Genomic DNA, 11521 nt, shown 5'->3' with positions numbered 1-11521 from the left:
TGGTCTTTTAGTAAAATATTCTCTGGATAAGAGTGGAAATCAAGTCAGTCAGCAAGCAAACTTGTCAAACGTCTGGAGCCTGCATTTTTGCCTTTGGTTATCTTTAAAAACAAACCAAGACCGCTCTTCTGGAGCTCAGCCAGTCACTCTTTAGGTCTGACAGCTTACAGTGCTTCATTAATTAGTGGTCAAACACTGGCTTCAGAATCCAGGTGGGGCAACTTTCACAACTGAGGCTAGGAAATCCTAGGGGCCAGCAGGAAGGTGTTCTAGGAGCCTCAGAGGCCCCAAGGGCTCCGGCCTGAAACGGAGCAAAGGAGGAGAGGTACAGTACCATGCTCCCCCTCGACTCCGTGCGACCTCGTCGGGAATGAACCCACTAAGACAGCTGTTCCTCTATCCTCCTCTCCATCCAGCCCAAGACGCGTCCTGAACACGTTTCCCGGCTGTGCCCAGAGGGTGGCGCTGCCCGCCCAGCCTTGGCCCACCGCCGCGTTCGGCTTCCCAGCCGCTGCGGGAGCGCCCCGCTAGGTCTCCCGCAGGCCGGCGGGGGGGCACGCGCCCGGTAGGGGGCGCCGCGGGCCCGGGCGCGGCGGCTCCCTCCGCCCACCCGGAGGCGGCTGCGGCGAGGCGAGCCCCGCGCGAGTGCAGTGTGAGGCGGGCCGCGGGGAGGGAGGCGCGAAGAGGGCGCGAGGGCGGCAGCCGGTGGGAGCCGCCGCCCCTGCCCGGCCGGGTCCCCGTGGGGCGCATGGGGCGCTTCGAGCCGGGATCGCTCGCGGGCCCCGCGCCCAGCTTGCTGCTGTCCTGAGAAGCCGCGCCGGGACGCCCCCAGACCCCGAGCTGCCGGGAGGATGACCATGGCCGGTGGCAGGAAGGGACTGGTGGCCCCGCAAAACACGTTTCTGGAGAATATTGTCCGGCGGTCCAATGGTAAGAGATGCATTCGGATTTGTTACCCCTGCTTTTTATCTGTGCCTTTATTGCAGACGCCTCCCGCCGCTCGGCGCCAGCAGATGCAGCAGAACCCCGGGGCTCTGCTGGGAGCCGCGGCGCGGGCGCTGGGGGCTGCCTCCCGGAGGCTAGGAGAGGTGGGCAGGGCGGGGCGGGGTCTGATGGGCCCCCATCCCAAGAGGAGAGCTCTCCTGGGGTCGCTTTTTGGGCCTTTCTCGCGCCTTCTCGGTCTCATCTTCAGGGAGTGTGACAGTTGATGAGCAAAGTACTGGGAAAAGTGATGGGAAGCTGGTCTCAGCAGGAACGGCAGCGCGTTCCCCCATCGGTACTGCCCGCCCCTCCACTTAGGCTCTCTGGGTTCTCTGGCCGTTCCCCACGGCGCCGCCTCTACCGGGAGAGAGCCCCAGTAGAGACCCGCAACTCCGAGTCCCGGCCCCCGAGGGATGGGAGGATGCGGCTGCTTCCACCTTCCATCCAGGCAGCTGAAAAGTACGAATGTAGGGACCTAGGGACGGGCTGCAGGCTGCCCGATTCCACCTCCTCAGCCACCCAACCCTTCGAGGTTAAGTGAAGTCTCCTGAGGGGCAGAGTTTCCTGGATTCAGGTGGAAAGTGGAGGGGCACAAGTGCAGAGCTGGCCAAGAGGTCACAGGTACAAACCTGTCGTCGTTCCTCTCTTCCAAAGCACAGCAGTGTTTTATGTCTATAATTCTTGCTCCCCTATACATTCCCAAACTCACCAAACCTGTAAATGTATCTATTACTCAATAAAACAGAGCTCCCGGATCCTCTCTTTCCCAGCGGCATTAAGACGGCGTGAAGCGGTGGGAGGCGAGAGTCCTAGGAGCAGGGATGGAATGGAAACATTTCAAAAGCCTTTAGTACCCACAGCAAAGCTTCCCGGCTATAAAGCACTTACAGAGCAAACAGGAACCCAGCAGTTGGAAGGTGCAGTGCACACCCGTTCATCAAAGGGCTAAAATGAAAGAGGACAAGCCTAGAGACGCTCTTTCCAGGCTCCTGGACCACTCTCGTTCCAGAGACAGATGACATTCTATTAGGAGGAGGTGAGGCGCCAACTCAGGAAGTGGACTTTAAAAATGTGTAAATATCACCATTACGGAGCCTTAAGGAGCTTGTGTTAAAACTGTGCGCTTCTATTGGGATTTAGTGAGGGATTCAGGGGAAGGGCATGAAAGTGACTTATGCTACTAGGAAATACTCTTTAATTTAAAAAGTGATTTAAGTTTATCTTATAATAAAAAACTTTATCACTAGGATAGCAAATCGTCGTGTATTATTCAAGTACTTTAAAAAAAAAAAGATCATTTATTGTGTGACTTGAAGAATTTTGGGTCAGTCACCTTTCCTTTCAAGGACTTCCTCACTCAAACTAAGGTGGCTTTCAGAACAAGGTCACAGCCATTACCTGGGGAGGGAAGGGGATGATAATTACTACATGAACAGCCACAATGAACCCTTCAGCCATGAAAAAGCTGGAGGTGTTGGTGGCTTTTTAAGTAAAATCACCATCCAAGAGTTAATTTACTGTGATTGCTTTGTTGTTGGCCTGTTGAGGGGGATGAAGAGAGTCTTGCTATTTGGGGATCCCATTGCCAGTGACATAAACTTTCTCAGAAATATCAATGACAATTCCATTTTTTGGTGAAGAGGCAGTGTTCTTTAAGTTAGAGGTGAAACTGCATCTAACATTTACCGTATTCTGTTTTTGAGTGGAGAGAGCAGCAAGAGAATCTTAAACGTAGCAATCACAGGGTTCCTTAGGCTTGTTGGAGGAATTTAAGAATCCTGGAGCTGATACCACAATAAAATACTAAAAACCATGAATTCTGGAGCTGACACAACTACAAAAAATCCTGGCGCTGAGAAGGCAGAATACCTTCTAGGACCACCCCCCCCTCCCCCCCACGGTAAGCAGGTGTAGAATGTCAATAGAATAAGTGCCTGGTAGCATTGTTAGCACTGGCCTTTTAATTTCAGCACCAGTTCCAACAGCTTGACTCTGATTAACCAACCAACCAAACAACATCAACAGCAAAACCAAAACATCTTGGGAGGAGAGGTGGATGAACATTTAAAATGATCTATTATTTCAGAAAGATTGTGATCTTGAAATGTGAGATTTAAGTTTTTAGTGACCCCCTTTCATTGGATTTCCTGAACCCAAAGAGAAAAAACAATTTGGACTCTTGGAAATATCACAGTATCTATAAGCATTATGTTATTTTACTGTGATGGAAAAAAATCTATTTAAAAATATTGTCTCCTAAAATCCACCAGCCCCTTTTTTGGGGGGGTCATTAAAGTATTTAAATAGCATTTTACCTTAAAATAGCAATACTTTATTTATTTATTATCTTTATTGGAGTATAATTGCTTTACAGTGGTGTGTTAATTTCTGCTTTATAACAAAGTGAATCAGCTATACATATACATATATCCCCATATCTCCTCCCTCTTGTGTTACCCTCCCACCCTCCCTATCCCACCTCTCTAGGTGGTCACAAAGCACCGAGCTGATCTCCCTGTGCTATGCGGCTGCTTCCCACTAGCTACCTATTTTACGTTTGGTAGTGTATATATGTCCATGCCACTCTCTCACTTCGTCCCAGTTTACCCTTCCCCCTTCTCATGTCCTCAAACCCATTCTCTACGTCTGCGTCTTTATTCCTGTCCCGCCCCTAAGTTCTTCAGACCTTTTTTTTTTTTTTTAGATTCCATATATATGTGTTAGCATACGGTATTTGTTTTTCTCTTTCTGACCTACTTCACTCTGTATGACAGACTCTAGGTCCATCCACCTCACTACAAATAACTCAATTTCGTTTCTTTTTATGGCTGAGTAATATTCCATTGTATATATGTGCCACATCTTCTTTATCCATTCATCTGTCGATGGACATTTAGGTTGCTTCCATGTCCTGGCTATTGTAAATCGAGCAAAATAGCAATACCTTCTGATCATTTTATTAGGTATTTTCTCCTAGTGGCCCTATGCAGTATTATTGTTCCTCTTTTACAGATCAAAAAACTGAGTCCCAGGAATATTAAGTGACTTATTGAAAGTGGCAGGCAGACAGTGCCTGAGGCAGTTCTTTAGAGGGGATCATTCATCCTTCTTGTAGCATCATTGTTTCTCCAGCCACTATGACTTAGCCTGTGGAACTGTTTTTATCATCCTTAAAAAAATCTCTCATTATATGCTATTGGATAATAGAACTGGCTTTGTTCTGGGACATTTGAATATCTGGTGTCTGGGAAATCATCAAACTGTCGGCTGAGACAGATCTTAGGTGCTCTGTCGTCTGTCTTTCCTTCCCTATCATTGTGTAAATGCAGAAATGAAAGCAAGTACACTTTCTCAAATACTTAAGGGCAGAACTGATGAGACCCTAAGCCCCTTGACCCCAGCGTCATGTTCCTTATGGTACACCATGAAACGACCTTCCTTGTATTACCATTATTTTCTCTAGAGGAGCACAATTTCCCAGTGGAGATTAAATAAAATGTTATAACAACAGGAACAGCATCCATTTTGGCTAACAGCCATGCCACCGCATCCAAACAGAATAATAGGGCAAAGGAGAAGCTAATTCTGTTTCAAGGAAGGGTAGTATTTTCACCTTTGTCAATGGTTTAGTTGGAGCCATAGGGAGGATAACGGCACTTATCTGTGTGCCCGTTGTAAAGTATTAAGTTACTTTTCATGGAATATCCCTTTGATCCTCATAAGCCAGCAAAGGAGATGCAGTGTCTCCATTTTGGATTTCAGGAACTAAGAATCCTCAGGTTAAGTAATTTACCTACAGCTGGCTAGTAAGAGGCAGAGTTAGAAAAAGGCAGTTAGAGGCAGCTCAGGGAGTAGTCAGCAGTTGTTATTGGTTTGTTCATTCAACAAAGATTTATTGAGCATATTTATTGGACACTGGGGATATAGTGGAAAACAAGAAATCCTCCTTACCCTTAGTGAGTTACATTCTATTGAATCTTGGTCCAAGGATCCTTCCCCTATTCCACAATGTTTCCTGGCTGCAACTCTTATTTAAACCTGACATTGTATTTTTTAAAAAGTTTAAAAGATTACTGGTCTTGGTGGGACTAAAATCTAGTTTAACTTTCTTTGATATATTCTGAAACCATTTGAAGGTGAGATTTGATAATTATCTGTTTGGTTTTTTTTTGCATAGTTGTAAGTAATCAGCAGGAATAATTAGCACCCTAGATGGGGTTTGATTTTGCTTATGATCATTTCAGATCCTTCTATTGACTTCATGGCCACATAGGCAAAGCCAGCCTGTTTCTCTTTATATTCATGGTTGGAAAGTGTTATTCCAGAATATTTTTTGATAGTTGCTTAAATCTGTAGGCACTTACTGTCAGAATGCTCACTGAAGCAAATAGATCTGTCTTAGGAAGGCTGGCAGGCCTCAGTGCCAGGAAACTACAAAAATATTACCCTAAATGGTCCCATTCTAGGCAGAACATATGTTTTAGTGTTCGGAAACCTATATCAAACAATTGTAGGTGCCAGTTAAGAACCCATGCATGTTAGCAGGAGTGAAGCGCAACACATTTTGGCACAGATTTATGTACATGTATAATTTACAGATTGCTAAATCAGCTGTGTTTTTGTAACAGTTAAGTTGGTTCAGGTTGTTGATGTAAGTAGTCAGCAAACAGGGTGAGAGCCATGGGTAATGTTGTGTCTCAGAGAGGGGCTGAGCCCTGGGACTATTTATAAAACAGAACACTTGTTAAAACCCATTGTTACTCTGAATGGGCAGTGGGTGATAATCTGGATTACTACCAGTTCAACAGAACTTGTTTTTTTCTTGTAATATGTTCTAAGATAACCTTCAACCCTGGCTCAGCTGTCTTTCTCTGAAAGAGTCACAAGTTTAATCTATTGACTGACATTGGCTGGGGGATTGAGAGGATGAAGCCTTGTGATTTAACGTAAGGCAGCAAGGTTTCTAAACTCCATGATTTTTATAAAATCCATATATTTTAATAATCTATCATACAAGAATAGATGCATTTGAGGCACATTGTGGTAAATGGAATCTCTGGCTTCGTTCTTTCCAACACCAGCTCTTCATTTATGATTGGGCTTCCTTTGGCAGTGGTTTCTTCAGCATTACCTTCAATTCGTCCCTTCCTCTTTATTTTTTGTTAGATAGTTAATGGCTTGCAAATGAACGTTTAAAACATACTTTAGTTATTTATTCAAAGAAGCCCTTTTTGTAAAGTGAGTATCTGCTTTATACATTCAGGGTATTTGGACCATGGTTGTAGTTGTTTTTTTCTCTTTAAGTGGTTACAGCTGTAACTGGTGAGAACGAGAAATAGAATCACAGAATCTCAGGTCTGAAGGGACACACTTTGCAATTCCTTCTCCAGTGTTTGAATCTTCTGCAGAGTGTCCCTCCCAGTGGTTATCCAGCCCATGCTTGGAGAGCTTCAGTGATGGGACATTCACTTTTCTTTCTTAAGCAACTGTAATTGTGAACCGGTTTCTTCCCCTCCCTTCCCTCCTTCCCTTCCTCCTTCTTTCTTTTTATCGTCATTGTCTGGTCTCACCAAAATCTGCCCTCTTACAGAAACCGCTCATTCCAAGTCTGCCCTGTGGAACAAAACCTAGCCCACTCCTCTTTCCACCTGAAAACCATCTTTTCGGTAGTTTAATAACAGTTATCTTGTCTCCATTCCTCTCCCTTGTTTTTTCAAAACATTTTTTATTGTTTAGTACCATAATAAAAAAGCACATAAAATAATTTTGTGCAGCTTAACACTTTTGTATAAAGTAAATACTGTGCTGTCGCCACGTAAGTGACATCTTGCCAGCTCTCCAGAATCCCCGGGACCCTTCCTGTTCCCAACTCCGTTACTCCCCAAAGGGAGACATCTCCTGAGTTTATGGTGATCATAATTTCCTCATAATTTTTCCCCATAATTTTACCACCTTGTGTTGCATTCCTGAACACTACAGTTTATTGTTGTCTGCTTTTGAGCTTCATATGTGTGGGGCCATACAGCATGGGTCCTTTGTCAGTTGGAGACTCATCCCTTTCGTTGCATGTACTGTCGTCGGCTCATTTTCACTGTATAGTACTTTATGGTATGACCATACCACACATTATTGTATTTATCCATTCTGCTGTTGATGGTCACGTGTTGCTTTGTAAACTGGCCCCCTTACAGGGATGGCAAGGAGAGACGGAAGAAAGAGGCAGACCACTCCAGATTGGTAGGTGGCAGGTTTAATAAGCAAGGGAACCTACTTACCAGGCATGTCGTGGGCACTGCAAGACGAGTAGATCTCTACACCCACCTGCCAAAACTTAAAGTTTAAATAGAGGCCTTAACTGGGTTAAGTCACGTATTCAGTCTAGATGGTCTCAACAACACCTTCCTCTCTCTTTGGAACCGCTCCTACTGTGGGAATGGTGGGCAGAGTGTACATTCCAAGGACAGGGGAGGGGGTGAGGAGTCTCTGATTGCCTGGGTCCGGTTCAAGGGTCAACTAGCGGTCACGTCCTCTCGCTGACCTCCTCCAACAACGTGTGAGTTGTTACCAGATTTTTGCTATTACTGATGCTACAAATATTCTTGCACGTGTCTTTTGGGCATATATTGGGTGTGTACTCCCACTAGCAGTGTACGAGAGTTTTCATCACTCCACAACATACCCTTGCCAACACTTGCTATTTTCTTCTTAATAATGGCATTGCCCAAACAATCTAGTAACCAGTAAAACAGGATCACTTAGGGTGATGTTAGTAGTGAGCACATGATCAAAATGAAATGGAAACAGAACTTGCCCTTGTCCTTTGGGAGGCTACACTATCTACTGTGTGTTTAAATGTTCTTACAGTGTGAATTCCCTCACCGTAATGGTAAATGATATGAAAGACTCGCACAGTTAGAACTGTGTGCAAAGGACACATGCAAGTGTGTGTGTGTGTGTGTGTGCGTGCGTGTCTGGGAGACTCATTTTCTTAAATTGAGAAACCTTGCGGACATATTATGTAAGAATTGTGAGCTGGAAGTGAGAAGGGACTAGGAGGTGAATGACATGTTTATTTTAGTGAAAGAAATAGAACAAAATGACTGAAGGAGGGGTGCCGATTTCATGGAGGAATCAAAAAATCAAAGACAAATTAAAATGAAAAGCCAAGACTAGCTTACGGTTCGGTTTCATAGACATGGCAGACCTCCTTTGTGCCACATACTGTGCTAGAGACTGGGACTCGCAGAAGTGAGCGAGATGTTTGTGAAGCTGGGGCTCATTGAGGAGTGCATGATGAAGACCAACATGTGTTGCAAACTTGCCAAAAATTTACGAGATGCTATGCCAATTCAATACTCACCACACATTTTTTTTCCGTTGTAAACATCTCACCCCAAATTATTCTGAGATTTTTTTTTTTTTTTTAACTTTGGGTTTATTTATTTATTTATGGCTGTGTTGGGTCTTCGTTTCTGTGCGAGGGCTTTCTCTAGTTGCGGCAAGTGGGGGCCACTCTTCATCGCGGCACGCAGGCCTCTCACTATCGCGGCCTCTCTTGTTGCGGAGCAGAGGCTCCAGACACGCAGGCTCAGCAATTGTGGCTCACGGGCCTAGTTGCTCCTCGGCATGTGGGATCTTCCCAGACCAGGGCCCGAACCCGTATCCCCTGCATTGGCAGGCAGACTCTCAACCACTGCGCCACCAGGGAAGCCCGTTCTGAGATTTTATATCTATTTATTTTTTTGTGAGACTGAATGTGGGATAACCAGATCCCTTATGTTAACTTAAAGGGGGAGATTGCAGGATGTGTGAAGCTTTGTTCTGATGTGGTGGAAGTTTTCTTAACAACCTCTCACTCCTCTGGGATGTCCCATTGCCCTGTCTTCTTTGGCATGAGGTTTTGGGTTGCTTACCCATTGCTGTGCGTTTCCAGCCTATCTTAGATGCTGGAATTTGTTTGATGCTCCGGCCGTTCTCTGTGCAAGTGCAGTCTTGCTGAACAGATTGCAGTTTGGCCAACTTCCGCGTCTCCCTCAGTTCTCCTGGTCTCGGCTCTAACAGTCATGTGTGGCTGTTAAGGACAAAACTACTTAGCTCTTCTGATTGGATATTAGAGAATTATGCCAATTATCAGAATTGGTTTGCTTACTCATCCTAAGATTGTTCATTCTGTCAATTAAAATGACAACTCTTCTGATTAGTCCTATGTTGCATAAAACTGATGTTCTGAAATTAATGGAGTCAATCCTGTAATTATTAATGTTAACAATTAACCGTGAGTGCCTCAAGCCTCTCATTTCTCATAGCTTCTTAAAGGGTCTATGATGACATCAGGTGCTTCTATGAAGAAGAGGGATGGCCTCTTGTTACTTCCTTCTTCCCTTAAAGCAATGATGTAGGCACCCGCCACCAGCATTCTGAGAGTGCTGGAGTCAGCATTTGAAAGATGATACTATTTTGGCAAATTTTACCAATATTTATCTCCTGCTTAACTTAGGTTTCTATTAAGAGTGAATTTGGAAAGCATATTTTAGAGTAGAGCTTTATAACTATGGCAAAGAAAATGGAGTTGAGTGATAAAACTATATTTCATCTACATGGGTTTCTAAGTTTACATTTTCTTTACTTTTGTTTCCTCCCAGCATTATTGGGACCGAATTGATTAGAGTTCCATGCTGCAATCTTTAAGGTTGTTCTTTGAGTGTCTACAAGGGCCAGTGCACTGCTTATCTTCTCTGTGCCTCCCTCAGGCCACTCTCTCCTCTTCTGTAACCTGTTCTGCATCCTGGGAGGCTGACCTACACGGCTTATGTCAATAGGCTCCCTTGCTTCCTGGCTGGCTTCACACCACCATGAGATGGGGAAGGAGGGGTGGGAGTTTGTAGTATTTATTCTCCTCGTTTCCCCTCTGCAAGGTCATCGTTGTAGCCTATCTGTTTTACCTTGATTAAAGGTTACATCTGCAGCTTGCTCTCTTTGGGTTTGGGTAAACCTCAAAATTTGCAACTGTTACTAACCCTGGGGGTCCTGTTGTCCCTGAAGTTTTCCTCCATGGTGTGCTGGGGCAGGTGCAGCCGGCTGGTCCTACCTCTCAAGATCTGGTTATGCCCATCTTTTCCCTATTCCTGGTTCAGGGACTTCATCTTGGTAGCTTGAACTCTGCCATGTGGGAGTATTTACACCTCAGAAATTGGCAAGTGGTATAAATCAGGGCTTTTTCTCCCCGAGAGAGTCATACTAGTTGTAAGCACCAATTATAATTATTGGTTAAAACCATGACCTTGCACAGATTAAACAGCCTTTCTCACCTTTGAGCCTGGCAGTGAGCCAAAGGTTTTACATGTGTCATCTCCTCTAATCTCACTATGACTCTATGCTGTGGGCACTCTCACTATTCCCACTGCAGAAACTCAGGTTTAATAAAGAGATTAAGTAAATTGCCTTTGGTTAATTTCTAGTGGTAGAATCTCTAGGAACTTGTTAGGAATGCAAATTCTTGGGCCGTACCTTATATCTAGTGAATCAGAAACTTGGAGGATGGGGCCCAGTTACCTGGGTTTTACTCAGTCCTCCAGGCAATTCTGGTAGATGTCGTAGTTGCAGGACCACTGCTTCCGAGCCAACCCCATGCATCTCTTTACTTGAGAGGTAACTACGTGGCTGCCAGGGTGTATGGATGGAGGAGGGCGTGTATTCGAGGGTGAGTGGACTTTTTCTCTATAGACTTTCAATCGGTTTCCCAGTTTTTGCTCAGATCCCATTCCTGCCTCAGGTAGTAGCTACTAGCATTTCAAGGTCCTGAGTCTCATTAGCCCCCTCCTCGTCCAGATCCCCTTGGAATTTTAAAATCCTGGCTTCTTCTGCTGCACATCACTACTTTTCATCTTCCAGAAACTGAGCTCATGCCTGCTGGTGACTCTTCTCTTGTTGTCGTGTGTATAGCTCTTGAATTTTTCAGCTATTATTCAAGAATGAGGGAGTAAATGCATGTGCTCAATCTGCCATTTTGAAACAATAATTGGTAGTGTTAAAAGACGAAGGAGGGGGCTTCCCTGGTGGCGCAGTGGTTGAGAGTCTGCCTGCCAATGCAGGGGACACGGGTTCGAGCCCTGGTCTGGGAGGATCCCACATGCCGCGGAGCAACTGGGCCCATGACCCACAACTACTGAGCCTGCGCGTCTGGAGCCTGTGCTCCGCAACGGGAGGGGCCGCGATAGTGAGAGGCCCGCGCACCACGATGAAGAGTGACCCCCACTTGCCGCAACTAGAGAAAGCCCTCGCACAGAAAACGAAGACCCAACACAGCCATAAATAAATAAATAAATAAATAAATTAATTAATTAAAAAAAAAAAAGACGAAGGAGGTCCTAAATTCTAGTCATTCTCATTCTGTCAGGTAAAACTCCCCTTGATACTTTTCCCACCTGGCTAGACCATCCAGGGATTTTGCTCCTGCCCAACTTCATTCACTGCACCACCTTTCTCTGTTATTCTTGTCAAATGATAAAACTAAAGCAATTTAGTAACGACTTCGATGTCC

General features: G+C 45.2%; 1 protein-coding gene across 3 annotated transcripts in view; it reads left to right on the top strand.

Annotated features, from left to right (window-relative positions):
- The first annotated feature begins 660 nt into the window (after positions 1-660).
- KCNH1 (potassium voltage-gated channel subfamily H member 1) overlaps positions 661-11521 on the top strand; it is a 443651-nt gene continuing 432790 nt past the window's right edge. For all 3 annotated transcript variants that reach the window (XM_082399775.1, XM_082399774.1, XM_082399773.1), the window contains exon 1: positions 661-930. In XM_082399775.1, coding sequence (XP_082255901.1) covers positions 852-930 — 79 coding nt within the window. In that variant the 5' untranslated portion in view covers positions 661-851. The remainder of the gene's footprint in view (positions 931-11521) is intronic.

The sequence above is a fragment of the Balaenoptera borealis genome, assembly GCF_965194805.1.
Source record: "Balaenoptera borealis genome assembly, chromosome: 1".
NCBI lineage: Eukaryota > Metazoa > Chordata > Mammalia > Artiodactyla > Balaenopteridae > Balaenoptera > Balaenoptera borealis.
Note: the sequence above shows the minus strand (reverse complement) of the source record. Positions and strands in the feature narration are given on the sequence as shown.